The 25,192-nt window shown below is 41.9% G+C and overlaps 1 protein-coding gene across 1 annotated transcript in view; it reads left to right on the forward strand.

The window, feature by feature from the left end:
- Positions 1-20,491, forward strand: part of C1QL4 (complement C1q like 4) — a 91,088-nt gene extending 70,597 nt beyond the window's left edge. Inside the window, exon 2 of the mRNA XM_073614029.1 lies at positions 17,405-20,491. Coding sequence (XP_073470130.1) covers positions 17,405-17,584 — 180 coding nt within the window. The 3' untranslated portion in view covers positions 17,585-20,491. The remainder of the gene's footprint in view (positions 1-17,404) is intronic.
- Positions 20,492-25,192: the final 4,701 nt, after the last annotated feature.

Genomic DNA, 25,192 nt, shown 5'->3' on the forward strand with positions numbered 1-25,192 from the left:
TTGTAATTACTTATGATAAAGAATTGATACATATATAGTTTTTTTGGGGGGACCAACAGGGCTTTCTTGTGAAAATAAAGTCCTCTGAGAAATGTTTACATTTATTTGCATTTTAAGGGGGAAAAAAGAGTAAAAATCTGAAAAATATATATTTTTTCAAGTTTGATCAGTAATATTTTGTACCATTACTGTGGGGGAAAACATTCACATTTGATTTTGCCGCTTATTCTATTTACTGCAACATTAAAATTACATTTTTGGTACAAAGCATGTTAAAGTTATTTACAAACGAAATAACGTTGTTTTTTTTTTTTTGTATGTATTTAATTTCTCTCATGACGCATCAGTAATTTTAAATAAAACAGATATACCCTAAACCACATACAGTGGGACAAAAAAGTATTTAGTCAGCCACCAATTGTGCAAGTTCTCCCACTTAAAAAGATGAGAGAGGCCTGTAATTGTCATCCTAGGTATACCTCAACTATGAGAGACAAAATGTGGAGACAAATCCAGACAATCACATTGTCTGAGTTTTGAAAGAATTTATTTGCAAATTATGGTGGAAAATAAGTATTTGGTCAATATCAAAAGTTCATCTCAATACTTTGTTATATATCCTTTGTTGGCAATGACAGAGGTCAAACATTTTCTGTAAGTCTTCACAAGGTTGTCACACACTGTTGCTGGTATGTTGGCCCATTCCTCCATGAAGATCTCCCTGTCGCTGGGCAACATGGGCTTTCAACTCCCTCCAAAGATTTTCTATGGGGTTGAGATCTGGAGACACTCCAGGACCTTGAAATGCTTCTTACAAAGCCACTCTTTCGTTGCCCGGGCGGTGTGTTTGGGACCATTGTCATGCTGATAGACCCAGCCACGTTTCATCTTCAATGCCCTTGCTGATGGGAGGAGGTTTGCACTCAAAATCTCACGATATATGGCCCCATTAATTCTTTCATGTACACGGATCAGTCGTCCTGTTCCCTTTGCAGAGAAACAGCCCCAAAGCATGATGTTGCTACCCCCATGCTTCACAGTAGGTATGGTGTTCTTTGGTTGTAACTCAGCATTCTCTCTCCTCCAAACACGATGAGTTGTGTTTCTACCAAACAGTTCTACTTTGGTTTCATCTGACCATATGACATTCCCCCAATCCTCTTCTGGATCATCCAAATGCTCTCTAGCAAACCTCAGACGGGCCCGGACATGTACTGGCTTAAGCAGGGGGGCACGTCTGGCACTGCAGGATCTGAGTCCCTGGCGGCGTAGTGTGTTACTGATGGTAGCCTTTGTTACGTTGGTCCCAGCTCTCTCAGGTCATTCACTAGGTCCCCCCATGTGTTTCTGGGATTTTTGGTCACCGTTCTTGTGATCATTTTGACCCCACAGGGTGAGATCTTGCGTGGAGCCCCAGATCGAGGGAGATTATCAGTGGTCTTGTATGTCTTCCATTTTTGAATTATTGCTCCCACAGTTGATTTCTTCATACCAAGCTGTTTGCCTATTGCAGATTCAGTCTTCCCAGCCTGGTGCAGGTCTACAATTTTGTTTCTGGTGTCCTTCGACAGCTCTTTGGTCTTCACCATAGTGGAGTTTGGAGTGTGACTGTTTGAGGTTGTGGACAGGTGTCTTTTATACTGATAACAAGTTCAAACAGGTGCCATTAATGCAGGTAATGAGTGGAGGACAGAGGAGCCTCTTAAAGAAGAAGATACAGGTCTGTGAGAGCCAGAAGTCTTGCTTGTTTGTAGGTGACCAAATACTTATTTTCCACCATAATTTGCAAATAAATTCTTTCAAAAATCAGACAACGTGATTGTCTGGGTTTGTTTCCACATTTTGTCTCTCATAGTTGGGATATACCTATGATGACAATTACAGACCTCAATCATCTTTTTAGTGGGAGAACTTGTACAATTGGTGGCTGACTAAATACATTTTTTGCCCCACTGTATGTTTTAACAGTAAACCCTTTAAGATAGCAATGTATATATGTGCTTTATAATATTTTTTCCTCAAAAAATTATTTAGAAATAGAAACATGGAACAGGAGATGAAACTGTTAAATAGTGTTTATAAAGGTTGATCTTCTGAAATTTATGGGTTAAGTAGTAAAATAATGTCCTGGTTAATTAACAGTTAACTAACTCCCTGTGCGCACAATAAACATTCTTATGTGTCCGCTGAAGCTCTCTCTCTTTCATAGATTGCTGTCTGTCAAGGAACAGAGGAGATAAGACAGCTAGTGACACACTATTAGGGATGGGCGAACGGTTTGGCCTGCGCATAAGTTCGGGCCGAACTTTGGTTGTTTGGTGGTAGTTCGCCCGACGGACCGAAAAAAAAGCCGCAACAGTTCCGCCTCCATGGAAGTCTCCCACCGAAGCCCCTGTGGTGTCAGAGGGGGGTGGGGTCACCGTTTACGTCACCAGGTGGCCCCGCCCTCAGCTATATAACAGCTGTCACCAAGAAGAAGCGTCACTCGGCGGAAGCCTCCCATGGAGGCGGAACTGTTGCGGCTTTTTTTTTTCTGGTCCGTCAGGCGACGTGGATTTACATCACGGGACATTTTTATTTTTGTATTTTTTAATAAAGGACTTGTCCCAAGCTGTCTCTTGTCTTTTTTACAATTTTTGACACTTATTTTGTGAAATGGTACCCCGTTACCAATTCACATGGGGGGCTGGGATCTGGGAGTCCCCTTGTTAAAGGGGGCTTCCAGATTCCGATAAGCCCTCCGCCCGCATACTCCAAAAGCACCCTCCCCATGTTGAGGGCATGTGGCCTTGGTACCGTTCAGGAAGGGGGATCGCTCTCTCGCCCCCTCTCTTTTACTTTGGCCTGCCAGGTTATGTGCTCGGATAAGGGTCTGGTATGGATTTTGGGGGGGACCCATACACCAATTTTTTGGAGGCGCAGGGTTCCCCTTAAAAATGGATTTTGGGGGGGACCCCTACACCATTTTTAAAAAAAAATTGCACAGGGTTCCCCTTAATTTCCATATCAGACCTGAAGGGCCTGTTATGGATTTTGGGGGGACCCCCACGCAATTTTGTTCGGGGTTCCCCTTAATATTTATACCAGACCCAAAGGGCCTGATAATGGACTGGGGGGGAACCCATGCTGTTTTTTTCAATGAGTTTTATCTATGTTAGCGAGACGGGACAATTCATTACAGCCGCGATCAGTTTTAAATTACTTTTTTCATTCATTTTTTGATGTCATTTTTTTCATGTCATTTTGCTGTGGCATTGTTCTAAACACGGGAAAAGTGTGCCACTTTACTGGCATACTATAGACATCCCTCAGGCACAATATTTAAAGGAATATTTTATTTTTATTGTTTCACTTTAAGCATTATTAAAATCACTGCTCCCGAAAAAACCTCAGTTTTTGGGGACCCAGGACCTGGGTCCCCAAACACTTTTTATGACAATAACTTGCATATAAGCCTTTAAAATGAGCACTTTTGATTTTTCATGTTTGTGTCCCATAGACTTTAATGGTGTTCGTGTGTTCTTCCAAATTTTTTGCCTGTTCGGATGTTCTGGTTTGAACCGGGGGGTGTTCGGCTCATCCATACACACTATACAAATTCCTTTAGGTTTTTTTCCTTTAGATTTACCAACACCATATAATATGAAGTCCAGCCTAAACACTTTTAATTTGTATGAAATCAGGCAGGCCCTTGCACTACATAGTTAAAGGTAAATCTAAAGGAAATTGAACAACAAAAGTTGTATAGTGTGTATCCAGCTTTATACTTTTGTTTTGGTTAACAAATGTTACACTGAATAATTGCTGTGATTGGCTGTCAGAGTGATCATTCAATGAGGAATGCTTCTGACTGGCTCCCAATCATAATATTGGGAGCTCATGTTTCTACAGACTCCAGGTCTCCCAGAGCTGTGCATGGGAACAAGCAGGGGAGAAAAGAAAGTGCAGGCAGTCTCCTGGATGTACAGGAGATGCCTTGTGTACAGAGGAGGAGGTTATATGGACATTTGTAACCTGTCAAAGGCAACTAGTTAAACCCCCTCAAATCCAAAGAGAGCCAAAGTGCTTTCTTGGAGAATATTTCTTGCAACTTCTTTCTCAATTGTTGGCCCTGTTCTCACTGCATTGTGTATCAATATTTAGTAACAGAGGAGGAATGGAGCGCTGACAGGTGCTGCTGATAGGTAGATAAGGGGCAGTAGCGTGGATAAGATATTACCTGGGGGTAATAAACAGTTAAAAACAGTTAAAGATGGTTAAGGCTTCTATGATGAGCGGCAGCCGGCTTGTCAGAGTAGAAGGGACTCTGTGGTATGATAAAGCAGAAAGAGAAGCAGCGCTGGTCTAAGGGTAGTAGGTAGTTAAAAACAACACTTTATTATTACAAATTGTACACTCACATTTGTGAGATAAGAAATAGGCATTGGTAGGTTCTCCTGGGCAACGCAGAGTCACATCACGAACCAGCTGGGCTTGCTTCGACGGCTTGTGGTGGAGTCCGTAGCTCCGAGGCTTGGGGTTCCCTCCGACAGCACGTCAGCAGGTCCCTAGGAAGATGACGTCAGGTGGAGGAGAGCAGGGGGCGTGGCCATAGCGCTCGCGTTCGGAGCATGCGTGCTCCTGAGGAAGGTGTGACTCTGCGTTGCCCAGGAGAACCTACCAATGCCTATTTCTTATCACACAAATGTGAGTGTACAATTTGTAATAACAAAGTGTTGTTTTTAACTACCTACTACCCTTAGAGCAGCGCTGCTTCTCTTTCTGCTGTATCTATATTTAGGCCTGGGATTGTTGCCTTAAAAATAAGCCCCCTTTCACATGGGCAGACCAATTTGGTCTGCCTGTTAGTTTTTTTTAGGTGCATGCGATCAGACTATTCATTGCCCTCTATGGAGAGGCGGGTGTCAATGGACACTCGCCAACATCTGATCTGATCCTATTTGCTTAAAACAGACATATGGGGATCTGTTCCCTATCCATCTAGCGGATTGGATCGGATGCCGTCAGGTATAAACGGCGTTTATATCTAACCACCCATAGAGGACAGTGGGCTGTGTCCTACTGCATTAGCTGAGTGGACGTGGACAAGCCATCTGCCTGCTCAGTGGGGATCAGCGGACAGATTCCACAATGAGCAGGCAGACTCCTAGCGGCATCCGCCCCATGTGAAAAGGGCCTAAGATGGCAAAAAGTCAATTTGCCCAAGAAATGAGGTGCAAGGTCTTAGGAACCTCCTGGTATTCACAAGCCTGCCCAACAAAGAGCGATGGGCCTTGCTTTTGAACAGCTCCCAGATTGTGGCCTTCAAGTATGCTCAGATTAGCATAATTTCTTGGCATTTAAAAAGAATTTAAACTGTGCTGTTTTTATATATTTTGGCTTATTCAAGCAGATTATGTAATGCCCTGTCTCTGCTCGCTTTTTGTCTGTGTATTTAATATACTACACTAAATCTTTTATTGTAGAAACCACACTTACCCTGGTTAAGTCTGCACAGTTTGGCTTATTCTACCTTTATGCATTAAACTTGCTGCTAGACAGTTTTTTCCCTGAAGTGTTTTGGACAGTACACTTTAATTTTAACAAAACACCTGCCTTATGTCTAAGAACTTTCCTTCTTGATTCTGCTCACAAAACTGCTCTGCTATTGAGACTTTTTTTATCATATAAGCGTTAAATTTCTAGTGTAGCAAAACACATGCCTTTTATAGTTTTCCACATTTTTAACCTATTAGACCTAGCCATGTTCACGTATGGTCCTTGTGCTGACTATTTGTTTACCAAACCATGGCTAACGTTTATAGCGCTGATATTTTTGAAAACTTGGGTATAAAAGGATACGGCAGAGGTTGTGGTGAATCCGGGGTGAAGGTGGGCGATGTTTTGGGCGCACAGTATTTTTTACATTTTAAAGCATTTTTTATTTTAAAGGTTGCAAAAAAAGGCAGCTCTTCAACAGACTGTTATGCCGCGTACACACGAGCGGACTTTACGGCATACTTGGTTAGCCGGACCGGAGTCTGTCGGACGATTCGATCGTGTGTGGGATCCAGTGGACTTTTTTCCCCCAAAAGTTCGACGGACCTAGAAATGAAACATGTTTCAAATCTTTTCGACGGACTCGAGTCTGGTCGAAAAGTCTGCTCGTCTGTATGCTAGTCCGAGGGACAAAAACCGACGCTAGGGCAGCTATTGGCTATTAGCTATTGAATTTCCTTGTTTTAGTCTGGTCGTACGTCATCACGTGTGTAGGCAAGTCTGTTCATTCGGAAAGTCCGTCGTAAAGTCCGTTGAAAAGTCCGCCGAACCAAGTATGCCGTAAAGTCCGGTTGTGTGTACGCGGCATAAGCAACAACTGCCTAACATACTTTAATCACACCAAATTATCAACTTGAAAAAAGTAAACAACTCCAATTATTATAAATAAGTAGCTAAGGCAGCCTTTCTCAGCCAGGGTTCTTTGAAACCCTGCCCTGCACCTGTCTCTGAACCTATTACATGCTATCCCAAACAAAACCATTGTCTGTTCCGATACATATTGCTCAGACATATTACACTGCTATCACCATTAAAAAAGGTCCATGAAAAAAACAATTACAACCAGCAACAATAGTTGCCCTGTGTAGAAACACATACAGCCTGTTATCACCTGTTATCAGGGATGTACGGTGAGGTCAGTGGCTGGTGAAGCACTGGCTAATATCAGAGCCAGATATACACAGGTTACATACGGCGCAAACATTAGCCACATGCCGACCGGGCCATAGCCGAAAGACGGCTGCAGCGTGGTCGGCTGGTTCTGGGCGGACGTCCGTCGGATGTCATCAGGAACTCTCGCTCCCCGAGCGCCCGGTGGGGCACGTGCACAATAGTGTCCGTGCTTGCCGGGACCTGGCGCAACACGGATCGTGGTAAAGGGCCAATGACAGCGGTCCTTTACCACGTGATCGCTCCCTCCAATGAGGGAGCGATCATAATGTCAACAAACTGGGGTCATGCAAAGGTCCCAGCTCTCTTCTCTCCTCACACCGATACAGAGTGAGAGGAGAGAAGAGAGATCGAGTGACAAAATGACAGAAATAGTGAGTGAAAGAAGTACAGTGCCCAGAATTGCCATACAAGTGCCACTACAGTGCTAAATTGTGCCCTACAGTGCCACCAGTGCCACTACACTTCCCATCAGTGCCACTACAGTACCCATCTGTGCCATTACACTACCCATCAGTGCCACTCCAGTACCCATCTGTGCCACTAGTGCCACTACAGTACCCATCAGTGCCACTAAAGTACCCATCAGTGTCACTAAAGTGTCCATTAGTGCCACTACAGTGCTCATCTGTGCCATCAGTGCCACTATAGTGCTCATCAGTGCCACATCAGTGCCACCAGTGCCAACAGTGCCACCTCTGTCACTACAGTACCCATCTGTGCCGCCAGTGCCACTTCAGTGCTCCGTCAGTGCCACACCAGTGCCCAGTGCCACTACAATGCTCATCTGTGCCACCAGTACCACATCGGTGCCATCAGTGCCACCTGTGCCACTACAGTGCCACCTCTGCCACTTCAGTGCCCATCTGTGCCACCAGTGCCACGTCAGTGCTCCATCAGTGCCACACCAGTGTCCAGTGCCACTACAGTGCTCATCTGTTCCACCAGTACCATATCTGTGCCATCAGTGCCACCTGTGCCACTACAGTGCCCATCGTGCCACCAGTGCCACGTGAGTGCTCCATCAGTGCCACGTCAGTGCCACACCAGTGCCACTACAGTGCTCATCAGTGCCACATTAGTGCCAATACAGTGCTCATTTGTGCCATCAGTACCATATCAGCGTCACTAGAGTGCTCATCTGCACCACTACAACGCTCATCTGCGCCACTACATCGCTCATCAGTGCCACTACAGTGCTCATCGGTACCACTACAGTACCCAATAGTGCACATCAGTGCCCATAAGTGAGTGCTCATCAGTGCCACCATATCAATGGATCCTCATCAGCACCCATCAGTGCTACCTTTGTGCTCATCAGTGCCAGATAATCAGTGCATACTCAGTGTGGTGCATTAGTGTGGTGCATACTCAGTACCCATCAGTGCACCCTCATCAGTACCCATCAGTGCACCCTCATCATTACCCAGCAGTGCACCCTCATCAGTACCCAGCAGTGCACCTTCATCAGTATCCAGCAGTGCACCCTTATCAGTACCCAGCACTGCACCCTCTCATTAGACCAGCCTCATCAGCACCCATCAGTGCAGCCATATCTGTCCAAGTGTCCCTACAACAGCAGTTTGTCACCACAGTCCACAATCACCAGTATGGCGAAAAAAACATTTTCCGCTGAGGAGGCATACCAACAGCTTAGCTTGACTGATGAGAGCAGCGGGGAGCTCTCTGAGTCTGCGTCTGATTCTGGTTCAGAATATGAACCCGTTGTTCTGATTCAGAATCGGAGGAAGAGCAAAGTGTGCCTGTGAAACGAAGGCGCTCTGGCATGGAGCAGCAGGCTACCACAAGTAGTGCTGTGGCATCAACCAGCAGCTCAGTGCCATCCACCAGAAATGCAGTGGCATCAACTAGCAGCTCAGTGCCATCCACCAGTAGCACAGTGCCATCCAGAAGTAATGAAGTACCACTGCAGCAAAGGCCAAGAAATAGCGGGGTGTCATCTCGGCCTCAAAGCGTTAGGACCCATGCCGGCCTTCCCTATGCCCTTGAAAACCCACTGTGGTTTCCCCCTAATTCAGGAGTAGCAAACATGCCCCCTTTCACCGCCCAGCCAGGTGTTCAGGTGAACACAGAGAATTTTGCCTATATTGATTTTTTTAATTGAATTTTTATCCAAGACCTATTGTCCTCCATCGTGGCCCAGTGCAACCTCTATGCACAACAATTTATAACAAGCAACCCTGGTTCAAGTTATGCCTGTTCCTATGAGTGGAGAGCATTGACAGTGGAGGAATTTAAATTATTTTTAGGGCTAACATTCAATATGGGACTCACAAAAAAAATGAATTATACTGCTATTGGTCCACCAACCCCATCCACCATATGCCAATCTATTCATCCATTATGCGAAGATCAAAATACCTCATGATAATGCGTTTCCTCCATTACAATGACAACACAAAGGGGCCTTCCCAAAATGACCCATCACATGACAAATTATTTAAAATTCGGCCACTTCTAAATTTTTTCTTTGAGAAATTCCCCCAGTTATTTATCCCCGACCAAAATATCTCCGTGGATGAGTCATTGGTACACTTCACAGGCTTGGCTTCAAGCAGTTTATCCCCAGTAAAAGGGCTCAATATGGGGTTAAGCTCTACAAGCTATGTGACCGAGAAACGGGGTACATCTACGCATTCCGGGTGTACGAAGGGAAGGACACCCAACTGCATCCCCCTGAATGTCCGGAGTACATCGGAGCCAGTGGAAAGGTTGTTTGGGAGCTTGTATATCCACTCCTTGGAAAGGGTTACCACCTTTATGTGGATAATTACTATACAAGCTTGCCCCTCGCAATCTTTACCGCAAGGACACTCCAGCATGTGGTACAGTGTGAGCCAGTAGGAAGGGCTTCCCGCAAAGGCTCGTTACTGAAAGACTACGACAAGGGGAAATGGCGTCTTTGAGGAATGAAGAGATATTGGCTCTCAAGGTGGAGGGAAGGACAAAACGTCCACATGCTCACAACGATCCACAACGACACCTACGTGGAAATCCCCAGAAGAAACGGCCCAATCCAGAAACCAAAATGTGTCCATGATTATAATTTGTTCATGGGGGGAGTCGACTTCAATGATCAGATGATCGAACCCTACCTTCCCACAAGAAAAAGCCACTTTTGGTCTAAAAAAGTCTCCATATATCTTTTCAGTTTGGCCATTTACAATAGTTTTGTTATTTACCGTAAATCTACAGAGAGCCCGGTATCTTATCTTCAGTACCAAGAAGAAATTATTTCCACCCTTTTGTACCCTGAAGGTGCACCAGAAAGCATTCGCTCGGATTTAGTGAGCAGACTCCACGTACGCCACTGTTCTGAAAAACTCCCTCACCATGAAACAGGCTGAAAACGTCAGAAGAGATGGCGGGTGTGCTGCAGAGGAGGATCTAGAAAAGACACCATGTATTATTGTCCTGATTGTCCTTCCCAACCAGGCCTTTGTATTGGTGAATGTTTCCGCCGTTACCATACTTCTCTACATTATTAGGGAAGTATGGTAAACATAATTGTCATTTACCGCCACACCCCTTTATGCCACTGTACATACCGCTGCCTTCTCCGAAACTGACCCTGGCCTGCTAAACGACCACGCTTCTGCCTAATGCTAAACCTACCTCTGCCTGCTCTGGAACTGACCCTGGCCTGATATATGACCACGCTTCTGCCTAACGCTAAACTGTACCTACCTCTGCCTGCTCTGGAACTGACGCTGGACTGTTTGACCATGTTTTTTGCCTGCCTCTTGGACTGGTCTTTTACTCTGCTACTGCAGTAGTGGGCTTAATAACACAGGGGTTTCACATATGTGAGGGGCACTGGATGAAGAAAACTAATTTTTTAGTTTTCTCATTCCCAGATTAGGGTCTGGAGACTCGAAGGCTTCAAAGAGATTTGGGTGGGAGAAGCCTCTACCCCTGTCCCCATTCTTTCCTGGACTGCTACTTGGACCATGTTCCTGCTTACTACCAGGACCAATATCTTGGCACTGCTGGCAATGTCTCTACTTGCACTGACCCTGGACTGTATATGGACAGTATCCCTGCCTGTACTGACTATTGACAATATTCCTGCCTGCTGCTTGGATAATTCCATTCACTGTCGCTGACCACGTCCCTGCCTGGATCAGGGCTCTCCTCCTGTAGACAACTGCACTACTAAAACCACAGGTAATCTTTTGTTTACCCTTTGCTCCACAGAATGTATTTTAGGGTGTAATTCTTGGTTCATGCTATGTGTTAGAAATATGAAGGGCCTTCAAAAATGTGATAGATTGTAAGGAAATTAGATGTGTAATTTATGCTCCTAGAACGCCTGAATGTGCTACTTCAATGTTGGGCCTCTGTATGTGGTCAGGCTGTGTAAAAGTCTCACACATGTGGTATCACCATACTCAGGAGGAGTAGCAGAATATATTTTGGGGTGTCATTTTTGCTATGTACATGCTATGTGTTGGAAATATCTCAGACATGGACAACTTTATGTAAAAAAAATGCGTTTTCATTTTTTTCCCACATTTTCCAAAAACTTCTGGAAAAAAATGAATCGTTCAAAAGACTCATTATGCCTCATAGATTATACGTTGGGGTGTTTGCTTTCCAAAATGGGGTCACTTTGTGGACGTTTCCATTGTCCTGGTGCTCCAGGGCCTTCAAAATTGTAATAGGTGATTGAGAGATTAGATATGCAATTTATGCTCCTAGAACGCCTGAATGTGCTACTTCAATGTTCAGCCTCTGTATGTGGCCAGGCTCTGTAAAAGTCTCACACATGTGGTATCGCCATACTCTGAGGAGTAGCAGAATATATTTTGGGGTGTCATTTTTGCTATGTACATGCTATGTGTTGGAAATATATTAGAAATGGACAACTTTGTGTAAAAAAAATGCGTTTTCATTTTTTTTCAAAATTTTCCAAAAACTTCTAGAAAAAAATGAACCGTTCAAAAGACTCATTATGTCTCATTGATTATATGTTGGGGTGTTTGCTTTCCAAAATGGGGTCACTTTGTGGGCATTTCCATTGTCCTGGTGCTCCAGGGCCTTCAAAAGTGTAATAGGTGGTTGAGAGATTAGATATGCAATTTATGCTCCTAGAACGCCTGAATGTGCTACTTCAATGTTGGGCCTCTGTATGTGGTCAGGGTGTGTAAAAGTCTCACACATGTGGTATTGCCATGCTCAGGAGGAGTAGCAGAATATATTTTGGGGTGTCATTTGTGGAATGTACATGCCATGTGAGAGAAATAACCTGTTATAATGACAATTTGGTGTGAAAAAAAATACAAATAAAAAAAAATCTTAATTTTGCAAAGAATTGTGGGAAAAAATCACAACTGCAAAAAACTCACCATTCCTCTTACTAAATACCTTGGAATGTCTACTTTCCAAAAAGGGGTCATTTTGTGGGTATTTTTACTTTCCTGGCTTGTAAGGGTCTCAAGAAATGAGATAGGCCTCAGTACATCAGGTGTGAGCAGATGTGATCAATTTTCAGTGAAAGGCACCATAGCTTGTAGACGCTATAAATTTCACACAGACTAAATAATATCCACTAATTTGGGTTATTTTTACCAAAGATATGTAGCAGTATAAATTTTGGCCCAAATTTATGAAGAAAAATTACTTATTTGCAAAATTTTATAATACAAATGAAGAAAAATGCATTTTTTACAAAATTTTCGGTCTTTTTTCATTTATAGCACAGAAAATAAAAAACCCAGAGGTGATCAAATACCACCAAAAGAAAGCTCTATTTGTGTGAAAAAAAAGGACGCACGAGTGTGTGCAATTTTCAAGCGTGACATGTTAGGTATCTATTTACTTGGCGTAACATCATCTTTCACATTGTACAAAAAAAATCGGGCTAACTTTAGTTTTTTTTTTTTTTTTTTTTTATATTCATGAAACTGTTTTTTTACCCCAAAAAAAAACACATTTGAAAAATTGCTTTGCAAATACGGTGGATCGTAAAAAGTTGCAACTACCATCAATCTATTCCCTAGGGTGTCTGCTAAAAAAATATATATATTGTTTGGAGGTTCTGAGTAATTTTTTAAATGATAATTTTTACATGTAAGAGAGGAAGTGTCAGAGTTGGCCTGGGTGCCAGATGGTTAATTACGATAAGTAAGTAATATACAAATAATTATTTTATATTGTTTTTACTGTAATTTATTATATTTTCAAAAACTGTACTCAAACAGGTGGCTTAACGGACAAACTACTGAAGTTTGAAGTTATAACGTTAAACCAGTAATTTCACAGTAAATAGATAAATAATAAATGATTATGTTATTATTATTATTCACGATTTATATAGCGCCAACAGTTTACGCAGCGCTTTACAATGTATAGGGGGGACAACACAATTACAGTACAGTTCAATACAAAAGGTACAGGAGGGCCCTGCTCGTAGAGCTTACATTCTAAGGGAGGGGGTGATGGTACAAAAGGTAATAGCTGCAGAGATGGGGGTGGCTCGGGGACAGTTGTTAGGTGGGTGTGGGATAGGCTTCCCTGAATAAATGAGTTTTCAGGGATCTCCTAAAGGTGGACAGGTTAGGGACTGATCGGACATACTGGGGGGGGAGTTCCAGAGGATGGGAGAGGCTCTGGAGAAGTCCTGAAGGCGAGCATGGGAGGTGGTAACAAGGGAGCTAGAGAGCAGGAGGTCCTGGGAGGAGCAGAGGGGACGATTTGGGAGATTTGGGCGATATCTGCAGATAAGGTTGGTGATGTAGATGGGGGTGATGTTTTGAATGGCCTTGTAGGTTATGGTTAGCATTTTGAATTTTACGCGGTGGGGTAGGGGAAGCCAGTGAAGGGATTGGCAGAGAGGAGCAGCAATCATGGATTGGTTAGTGAGGTGTATTAGTCTAGTAGCAGAATTCATAATAGACTGAAGGGGGGATAGCCTGCTTAAGGGTAGGCCATTAAGGAGAGAGTTGCAACATATAGCATAATAATATATGATTTAGCTTGATTAAAACAGTACCTTTTCAGCAGACAGCAGATTCACATTCTCCCTCTTAACTGTGTGAGAAAAACATGGGATTGTGGGTATCCCATAAACCCATGCTTTTTGTTTTTAGTTAAGAGGGCTGGGCTGGAAGGGAGCATTTGTCTTTTAGACACATGTCCCCTTCTATGACACTGCAGTGAGAGGAGAGCCTCCACTGCAGCATTTTTATTGGACAGCTTGGACCAATAGTGCTTTACCATTGGTCCAAGACTCAGTGCTTCTGACAAGAAGTCAGAGGCACTGTGAGCTCAACCTCTCAGTCTGCTGCAAACAGAGTGTGCCAGCTTGTATTTAAACTGTCCGCTCTGTATGTAGCTTCTGACAGGCTGCACAAGAAGTCCTGTATCTCTCGGACTATAGGTGGCAGGTGGCCCAAATTTTGATCAGTGGTGGGGGAGTCTCTGTGACCCCAGATCGCCAAACTACGACCCTCGAAGCACGATAATTTTTTTTTATGTTCATGGCAGGTGAAGCTCTGCCTCACCTGCCTCTCCTGACTGCACGTCCCTGCCTGTTAGTATGTAGTACATATGGACAAGGGCAGGCTGTAAAGAGATTGCAGGACTAAGTTACAGCACTAAGATGTAACAAGAAATACAAAAATTAAAAACCCCTCCCTCCTCCCACCCCCAATTCTCTAAGATGCACAGCATTCTGCTTCTGTAGTAATCTTTTCCTATGCAATTTACTGTATTTATTGGCGTATAACACACACTTTTCCACCATAAAAATCAGGTGCAAATAGCGTGTGCGTGTTATACGCCAATACTTCAATTTTAGCTGCCTCAGAGGGGACAGAGAGCGGGGCGGGATGAGCGCCGTCAGATTACATTGAGTGAGAATCTCCTGTTTACTTGGCGGCCTCTGTAATAGGAAGCCCCGTCTCCTGGGCCGCCATTGGACCACTGTTCTGTTCGATCAGGCTGCACTGATTTCAATGGTGAGGCTGCTGCATTGATGGCAATGGTGAGGCTGCTGCATTGATGGCAATGGTGAGGCTGCTGCATTGATGGCAATGGTGAGGCTGCTGCATTGATGGCAATGGTGAGGCTGCTGCATTGATGGCAATGGTGAGGCTGCTGCATTGATGGCAATGGTGAGGCTGCATTGATGACACTTGTGAGGCTGCAGATGGGCATTGATCAGGCTGCATTGATGGCAATGGTCAGGCAGCAGACGGGCACTGACTCTTATTTTGCTTCAAAGTTTCTTATTTAAAATGTAGGTTTTTTTCCTGAAACTTCCCTCTTAAAATGAATGTGCGTGTTATACGCCTGTGCGTGTTATACGCCGATAAATACAGTAATTTATTTCAGCAACACTTCCAATGCTTTCCCTATCACAGATAAACCACATTCTAAATATGGCTTCTGTTATCTTACCTTTTTATAGCGAAGGGACTGGCTTATCCAAAAGCCCCTTATTGGCCCTTTTAAGCTAGCTTACCTACCTATGGTTACAAGGAATTTGATCTGGTGAATCCCTTCATAAGTTCACCAGGTCTGCAATCCTCAACACGTAGGCTTTGCCCCAAACCTACTGTATGGTAGCGACAAACCCAAACCATATCCCTACTATGGAGTAGTTGATTAAATAAATCCACCTGAACTAAGATTTATAACCAATCAGCAAGATTCACTAGAGGCTAAATTTTGCAAAGATTTGTACTAGGTACCATAAGGGTTCATGCTATTTTCCATCCATTTGCAACATGTTTTTAGCTAACTTGTCAGGCTACCCTCCTAATGCTTTCCCAGGTGAATAGGTCTTTCCTTCATTTACAGCAGCTAATCAGTTGGTTTGAGGTAGTTTGGTACCTGGCATTTATTTGAATTGTGCAACATTGCCCAAATTGTAATAAGCAAGCTTTTCTGTGTTTAAAAAGCATTGTAACCAGCGATTTGCATGTTTGTGACCTTTGACAATTATAAAAATGCAGCTGATGTTGCTTACAGTTGGAGCTTGTAAAGTTGGCTATAAGAACACTGTGTTTTAAAATTTGTTCTTGCCATACAACTGGCTGATGTGCCTGACGTTAACGTATAACTAAAGGTAAAAAAAAAAAAGTTTTTAGTTTTGGATAGAAATTAGAACACCTATCAGTTTCTATTCCTGTCTGTGCCCCTGTTTGGGAGATTCACCCTCTTTATCTGTCCTGCTTACCATTATTATTGAAAGTTAAAGTAAAAGAAAATCTCAAGTTTTGGGTTTTCCCCAGAAAAGCAACAGAGGGAAAATCTTCCAATAGGAACATGCGTTCTGGTGACCTGGGGGTCCCCAAGGAATTCCCTTAATTTGCAGGGATTTTTTCTCACATACTGCTTTGGCTATTGGACAGGAAGTGAAGGGGAATCTCCCCAATGGAACACAGATGGCTAAAAATAACCTGACAAGGGTTATAACCCTCTTTAACCTCCCTGGCGGTATGATTATTTCCGATTTTTGCGTCTCAAAGCGGTACAATTATTTTGCATAAAAATTTGGCGTTTTATATTGTAGGCCTGTAATTCTTAGCAATAACACACTTAAATCTGTCCAAACAAGAGTCTAGTAGATATCCCGGGTATGATGAAGTTTGAAACACAAAATCATAAATTATAATATAATAAATAAATATAAATAATTATAAAAAATAATAATATAATAACAATAAAATAAATTTCCCCACGATTCACTATCGCTCAATTCTGCAAGTGTTCTAATTTACTATCGTTGTTTTCTACACTTTTTGGTTGCTATGGACAATCTCCAGTTTCCAGGCAGAAAGAACAGTATATATCATAAAAAAAACTGCATGCAGGGCATTGGACAAAGCACTAGGGACAAAAGGGATGTGAAATAATTTCATACAGTACTGTAATCTGTAAGATTACAGTACTGTATGTGTTATGAATTTTCACTTTTTTGAATTTGCCACTAGGCTCCGCCCCCGTGCGTCACGACGCTCGCAGGGAATGGAGCCCGGCCCAGAGAGGCTTCGGGAGGAGGACAGAGCCTGCGGACACAGCAGGGGGACATCACAGGATCCTGGGGACAAGGTAAGTATACCGCACCAGGATCCTGAGATGTAATCCCGGGTGTGGCTCGGGGTCACCGCTAATGGTGCTGAAATTTAACCCCGAGCCACACTCGGGAATACCGCCAGGGAGGCTACCTCTATCCAAAATGACAAGAAAGGTTTTGCCTATAGTTCTACTTTAATTCAGCTAAAGGGAAGGGTCACGATTCAGAAAGAAAAGAGGACATAGCAGAAACAACAAATGACCTTCCAGTCACCCTACCATCTGTAGCGCCTCCACCCTAAGAAGAGATAAAAAGGGCAAGAAGTAAAGTAATACCAGCATTAATTCCTAATTATGCTTGTCCAGTACATTCATATTGCTAACCATGTATCAATCTGATTGGAGTTCTTGCTGCAAAACACCAGTTATAGTCAAGGACAAGACAGTGATATCCGCTCTATGCTATTAAAATAAATCACCTTAAAAACAAAGGTGTCCACAGTCTGCCTTTAGTGTTCCCAGAATGGTTTACTTCTACAGTGATAATAACAAGATAATTTGCTTTCAGCACATTTTTTATTAGTGAACATCTGCAGATTGATGTCTTATGTTTCAAAATTTTGACAGTTTTTTTTTCTTTTCACCCTTGCAGGTTCGAGCTAGCGCCATTGCTCAGGATGCAGATCAGAACTATGACTATGCCAGTAACAGCGTCATACTGCATCTGGATGTGGGTGATGAGGTATATGTAAAGCTGGATGGAGGCAAAGTGCATGGTGGGAACACTAATAAATACAGCACTTTCTCTGGTTTCATCATCTACCCTGATTGAGGAATAAGACCTGCAAAGAAAATTTTCATGAACCCTCTCCTTGCCAGAACCTTTCAGAGCATTGCTCCAGTAAACCTTATCCTGCAAGACTCCATGTACCTGTTCCTAACCGTTAACCTCCTGTGCACCTTAACCACTTTTCTGTTAGACATTGCTAGTACATACAATGTTGCTAGTTACACATCTAGCAAAGGAGAGGTTAACTATTTTTCCTTCCTTTCAATTTGAGCAAACACTAAAGCTTCCATTGTAGGGAGCTAGAAAAGAGGACTTATTTTTTTGATCTGCAGGACCTTCTCATATTTGCTGGTTATCAGACTTTTCATCTTGGAAATCACGGATAACTCAATGTTCCTTTAATTTGGTATCTTGGCAAATGACGGGGCTTAGGGACTACACCTGGGGCAAATACTACACAGGAGTAAGGTGAACCATCTGTGTGCATGTATGTAATTAATTATGTGTCACCACTTGTCAGTAAGTGGACACAGAAGACAGTTTAAACAAAGTTGACTTATCTATGGACACATCATCCTTAACGCTTGACTTACAACACAGAATTTCACTAGGGAGACAGGACTGTTTTATGCTTTCAAATGTATTCTTCAAGAAGTTTTCTCAAGGTTTTAAAAAAGGAACAATAATGACATTTACTATTCTAAAAAGATTTTGGTGTTCTAAAGGGAACCCTCATTGAATATATTTAATGTTAAATGTTTAAAAGCTAATACTTCCACAGTTATGTAAATGGATTGCTATAGATTCACGAAAACAGCTGCAACCTGTTTTTCATTTCACAAGTCCCATCAGTGCAACATCTGCTAAATCGCTGCAAGCCTGTCTTTCTTCTATACAAGTTATATAAACCAAAGTCAGTGACCTCCAGTCATCATTTTACCAAGCAGTGAACAATGGTTGAAGAAACCAAGCATATTGGACAATAATATGAAGTGTAGCAAGGGGAGGAGGAAATTACTCATCTAAAATTTATGGACAGTTTGTCAAACATTGATGTCTAGACTTGACTGGATAACATATAAGAAGCATAGATTTACTTTCTCAAATTCTAGATGAGCTCAACTAAATTCATCCAATGTATGTTTGTATGTGAATGAGTGATTATGATGACAAATGGGTGTCTCATTCAGCACTGCTCCCTTAACAGGAGGAGGAGAGCAGTGGTATGCATTGAGTGCTCCTGTAAGGACTCTTGCCCCAACAATAGTGCTGTGGCTCTGCATGCTGCTGGGTTTTATGTCTCCACCTCTCTGTCCCTTGTCTCTATGTTGTGCAGCGTGAACTATTGGAGTGTTTTGTACAACTACTAATAAAACACACGTGATTCCAAATAAGAACTAAGAGCCAGTGTGTCCGAATTCCAGAAACAGCTATTCTATTTCTTTGTCAAATATTCTGTAAATAGTAACAAAAAGTAACTGTTGGCTTAAAGCTCAAATAGTCCCTTAGTTTAAATCATCCGAATACGTTCTAGGTGCATCAAAACAAAAGGTGTTCATTGTCTTACCTTTTATCTTCTTTCTAAAGCAGCTATAGCCTGAGTACAGAAGCCTGCCCCCTGTCTGCAGCTGCATACTGGGACCTTTGTTCTTTACAGGGAAGCACTAATATCACACAGATACACCGCCTGCCGAGTTAGAAGTCAGAATCAGAGCTTGCCAATCAACAGAGAGTATGGGCTATCAAATTGTAGAATTATAGGATTGACTCAGTAGGAGGTGTGTCAGACCTTTTGGAGAGAGACCACTGCTTCTCCACAGACAGCAAGGGTCCTACACTGCAGCTGCTGGTAGGGGACAGACAGTTCTACTTGTTTGAACACCTGAACACATTTTGTTTGATGCAGTAAGTTTAATTGGGCTTTAAAGTGTCACTAAACCCACATCATAACAAAACAATCAATAAATGGTGTATTACGTGCTGTTCATACTCACTCAGTCACTATGAGATTCGTTTTCTGTATTTTGGAAAAAAACCTGATTGATCCTGCTGCTCTCTGTCTCCACCTTCTGTTCATGTCCCCAATTAAGCTAGGGATATTGCAGCTGTGGTGACAACGCTGCACATGCTCAGTTTTTAGTGAGTTCCTCCCTATCACATCTGAGCAGCCCCTGTGACTATAGAGTCACACATGTGGGCATATGCACAGTGGTAAGTGACAGCTCACTCCCTCCCTCCTCCTCCATGCCCACTAACCAGCTTAACACAATGGGGGCTGGATATTACTTGTAGATTAATGGAGACTTCACCTCCCTCCTATTCTAAGACAGAGGCTGGAGGGACGTGACACAGCCTTTGACTGGTAGAAATCTGCCCACACCATGTTATTTCCACAAAATAATAAAGATTTAATTTCAAATATATATTTAATATTATTTATTTTTACTCTGTATTCAAAAGGTTGTTTTTTTTTGTTTTTTTTTTAACATGTGACCAGCAGCAGAGGACTAGAAGCTCTCCTTGCTTATATTTCCCTGCAGACAGGCTAGAAAAGATCAGGGCCATGTGACAGCTGTATATCGATTTGGAAAAAGGTACTTGGATGTTTTTTAAATTAAAATAATTACAGTGCTATCATCCATATACAGAAATAGAAGGGACAATGTAAAATAAACTGTGTCTGTTTAGTATCACTTTAAGGGTCATCAGTTATTTAGTTATTTGGTTTGTTACCAAATTTGAACTAGATTACAGTATTTCCAGTTCATCTTTTTTTCACAAGTTTCTAATGCTATCGTTCCATAGCAAGTCAAATGGATCGCCTGAGCTGCCAGTGAACCCTTAGTATAAACCTATAGATTTTAAAATTTTTTCCTAGAATTCAGATGTGTGGTAAAAACAAAAAGGTTTCATTGTCAATTATTGTAAAGTTTATTGGAGATATTTATTTTCAATTAAAAGAAAAGTTGAATGTGGACATGTATATTTTTTCAGCCTAAAAAAGATGAACTCCAGTACTTGGACATGAGCAAAGATAGTTTGACCTACCTGCTCTGTAATTCAGTTTATCCAGGTCTTACTGTAGTGGAACAATCCTCTGCACTTGCTTTCCTTACTAACGTTGTGTTCTGAGTTCACGTTTGTGATTCAGGAGAATAACTACAGTAATATACCTACTACTCTTTCTTGGTTCTCACATTCATAATCCTGAGCTTGGATCATGTTAACTCTCTGCTTTAAGCACAATTACAATATTTGCTGGATAAAATTGGTAACTAACAGAAAAACCTTCACTCACTGCATTTAGTTCATGTTTAACTTTAATAAACATAGAGCATTGTGCTTTCAGTAAGTTACTACTACGTAATACCACTATGTTATAATGCTAGAATATTCTTAATATATTGATTTGATTGTAGCCGTATTAGTGCAATTGTGACAGAGAAAATTGAGTACTGTCCGTGATACTTTTTTCATTTGCACTAACATACAATTTTTCAGGACAAGCTTTCGGGGTATGTCGCCTTCTTCAAGGTCCAAGCCGTACTGATTTACACATTTTTAAGCAGAATGTTAAAGAAGAAGAAGAAAAAAAAAAAGAGAGAAAACCAAACACAAACAAATCAATGGTAATAAAGATAGCAGCAGAGTTAGTGAGATAAGACAGAGGGAGAGCTATAGAATGCAGGGGGGATGCTAGTCACAGAGGGGTCGTAAAACTTTAGCATAATGTGTAAGGAAACCAATATCCAAATTCAGGCCATTATTTTTCGTGTCAAAAAGAAGTATCATTCTTAGTTCAAACGTTTTCCTTTCCTGGATAGTTCTGAAACTCCCTTTAAGAACTAAAACATTGAGGTCTTCTATAGTGTGGTCCGGTTGTGAGAAATTATGTCCCACAGGTGTGCATAAACTGTCTTCTTTATGTTCTTTGATGGTATGTCTGTGCAAATTCATCCTCGCTTGCAACTTCTGTCCTGTTTCACCAACATAAGATCCTTTGCTGCACCTTTTGCATTAGATGAGGTACACAACATTACTGGAGGTACAGTTGTAAGCTCCCGTGATATTGAAGGTCTCATTTGTGTGTGTAACACTTTTGGATAGATTGATCTGGTTGCATAGTTTGCAGCGTTTTTTATTGCAGGGTTTGCTTCCATTATTTGTGACTTCATAATCAGAGTGAAGTTTCCTGCTGATTAGTTTGTGTCTGAGGTTGGGTGGTTGTCTGAAAGCCAATAAGGGGGGTTGTTGGAATATTCCTTTCAGAGTTTCATCCTCTGTTATAATGGGTTGTAAATCTTTGATTATCTTTTTGATCCCTTCAAGTGCTGGGTTGTATGTGGTGACTAGAGGTACTCGGTTATTTGTTTTTTTCTCTGTGTATTGGAGGAGATTTTCTCTTTGGGTTGTCAAGGCTGTGTTTATGCTGTTGTTGATGGTTTTGTCTTTGTAACCTTTCTTATGGAAGGAGTCTGCCAGTGTTCTGAGGTGTTTATCTCTAACTTCTGGGTCTGAACAAATTCGGTGGTATCTGATGGCCTGGCTGTGTATAATGGCCCGTTTAGTGTGTTGGGGGTGAAAACTGGAACTATGAAGATAGCTGCATCGGTCAGTCGGTTTTCTGTATATCGATGTGTGAAGCTTATCATCCCTGATGTATACTGTAGTGTCCAGCAAGTTGACATGTGTGTTCGAATAGTCCATTTTTAGTTTGATAGATGCGTGAAAAGTGTTGATCAATGAGAAGAATTGGTTTAGATTTTCTTCACCTTCAGTCCATATCATGAATATATCATCAATATAGCGATAATACCTGTATGGCTTTTGTTGTATGCTGTTCAGGAATTTGTCCTCCAGGTCAGCCATAAAGAAGTTTGCATATTGGGGTGCCATTTTGCTTCCCATAGCAGTACCCATACACTGGAGATAGATGGGTACTGCTATGGGAAGCAAAATGGCACCCCAATATGCAAACTTATTTATGGCTGACCTGGAGGACAAATTCCTGAACAGCATACAACAAAAGCCATACAGGTATTATCGCTATATTGATGATATATTCATGATATGGACTGAAGGTGAAGAAAATCTAAACCAATTCTTCTCATTGATCAACACTTTTCACACATCTATCAAACTAAAAATGGACTATTCGAACACACATGTCAACTTGCTGGACACTACAGTATACATCAGGGATGATAAGCTTCACACATCGATATACAGAAAACCGACTGACCGATGCAGCTATCTTCATAGTTCCAGTTTTCACCCCCAACACACTAAACGGGCCATTATACACAGCCAGGCCATCAGATACCACCGAATTTGTTCAGACCCAGAAGTTAGAGATAAGCACCTCAGAACACTGGCAGACTCCTTCCATAAGAAAGGTTACAAAGACAAAACCATCAACAACAGCATAAACACAGCCTTGACAACCCAAAGAGAAAATCTCCTCCAATACACAGAGAAAAAAACAAATAACCGAGTACCTCTAGTCACCACATACAACCCAGCACTTGAAGAGATCAAAAAGATAATCAAAGATTTACAACCCATTATAACAGAGGATGAAACTCTGAAAGGAATATTCCAACAACCCCCCTTATTGGCTTTCAGGCAACCACCCAACCTCAGACACAAACTAATCAGCAGGAAACTTCACTCTGATTATGAAGTCACAAATAATGGAAGCAAACCCTGCAATAAAAACGCTGCAAACTATGCAACCAGATCAATCTATCCAAAAGTGTTACACACACAAATGAGACCTTCAATATCACGGGAGCTTACAACTGTACCTCCAGTAATGTTGTGTACCTCATCCAATGCAAAAGGTGCAGCAAAGGATCTTATGTTGGTGAAACAGGACAGAAGTTGCAAGCGAGGATGAATTTGCACAGACATACCATCAAAGAACATAAAGAAGACAGTTTATGCACACCTGTGGGACATCATTTCTCACAACCAGACCACACTATAGAAGACCTCAATGTTTTAGTTCTTAAAGGGAATTTCAGAACTATCCAGGAAAGGAAAATGTTTGAACTAAGAATGATACTTCTTTTTGACACGAAAAATAATGGCCTGAATTTAGATATTGGTTTCCTTACACATTATGCTAAAGTTTTACGACCCCTCTGTGACTAGCATCCCCCCTGCATTCTATAGCTCTCTCTCCCTCTGTCTTATCTCACTAACTCTGCTGCTATCTTTAGTATCATTGATTTGTATGTGTTTGGTTTTCTCTTTTTTTTTTTTTTTTTCTTCTTCTTCTTTAACCACTTCAGCCCCGGACCATTATGCTGCCTAAGGACCAGAGGACTTTTTCCAATTTGGCACTGCATTGCTTTAACTGCTAATTGCGCAGTCATGCAATGCTGTACCCAAACGAAATTTGCGTCCTTTTCTTCCCACAAATAGAGCTTTCTTTTGATGGTATTTGATCACCTCTGCCATTTTTATTTTTTGCGCTATAAACAGAAAAAGACCGAAAATTTTGAAAAAAAAATGATATTTTCTACTGTTTGTTATAAAAAAAATCCAATAAACTCAATTTTAGTCATACATTTAGGCCAAAATGTATTCGGCTACATGTCTTTGGTAAAAAAAATGTCAATAAGTGTATATTTATTGGTTTGCGCAAAAGTTATAGCGTCTACAAACTAGGGTACATTTTCTGGAATTTACACAGCTTTTAGTTTATGACTGCCTATGTCATTTCTTGAGGTGCTAAAATGGCAGGGCAATACAAACCCCCCCCTAAATGACCCCATTTTGGAAAGTAGACACCCCAAGGAAATTGCTGAGAGGCATGTTGAACCCATTGAAAATTTTTTTTTTTTTTTGTCCCAAGTGATTGAATAATGACACACAAAAAAAAAAAAAAATATTTACAAAAAGTTGTCACTAAATGATATATTGCTCACACAGGCCATGGGAATATGTGAAATTACACCCCAAAATACATTCAGCTGCTTCTCCTGAGTACGGGGATACCACATGTGTGGGACTTTTTGGGAGCCTAGCCGCGTATGGGGCCTCGAAAACCAATCACTGCCTTCAGGATTTCTAAGGGCATAAATTTTTGATTTCACTCCTCACTACCTATCACAGTTTTGAAGGCCATAAAATGCCCAGATGGCACAAACCCCCCCCCCAAATGACCCCATTTTGGAAAGTAGACACCTCAAGCTATTTGCTGAGAGGCATGTTGAGTCCATGGAATATTTTATATTTTGACACAAGTTGCGGGAAAGTAACACATTTTTTTTTTTTTTTTGCACAAAGTTGTCACTAAATGATATATTGCTCAAACATGCCATGGGCATATGTGGAATTACACCCCAAAATACATTCTGCTGCTTTTCCTGAGTACGGGGATACCACATGTTTAGGACTTTTTGGGAGCCTAGCTGCGTACAGGGCCCGAAAACCAAGCACCGCCTTCAGGATTTCTAAGGGCATAAATTTTTGATTTCACTCCTCACTACCTATCACAGTTTTGAAGGCCATAAAATGCCCAGATGGCACAAAACCCCCCCAAATGACCCCATTTTGGAAAGTAGACACCCCAAGCTATTTGCTGAGAGGCATGTTGAGTCCATGGAATATTTTATATTTTGACACAAGTTGCGGGAAAGT

The sequence above is a fragment of the Aquarana catesbeiana genome, linkage group LG02 (genome assembly GCF_042186555.1).
Source record: "Aquarana catesbeiana isolate 2022-GZ linkage group LG02, ASM4218655v1, whole genome shotgun sequence".
Classification (NCBI taxonomy): Eukaryota; Metazoa; Chordata; class Amphibia; order Anura; family Ranidae; genus Aquarana; species Aquarana catesbeiana.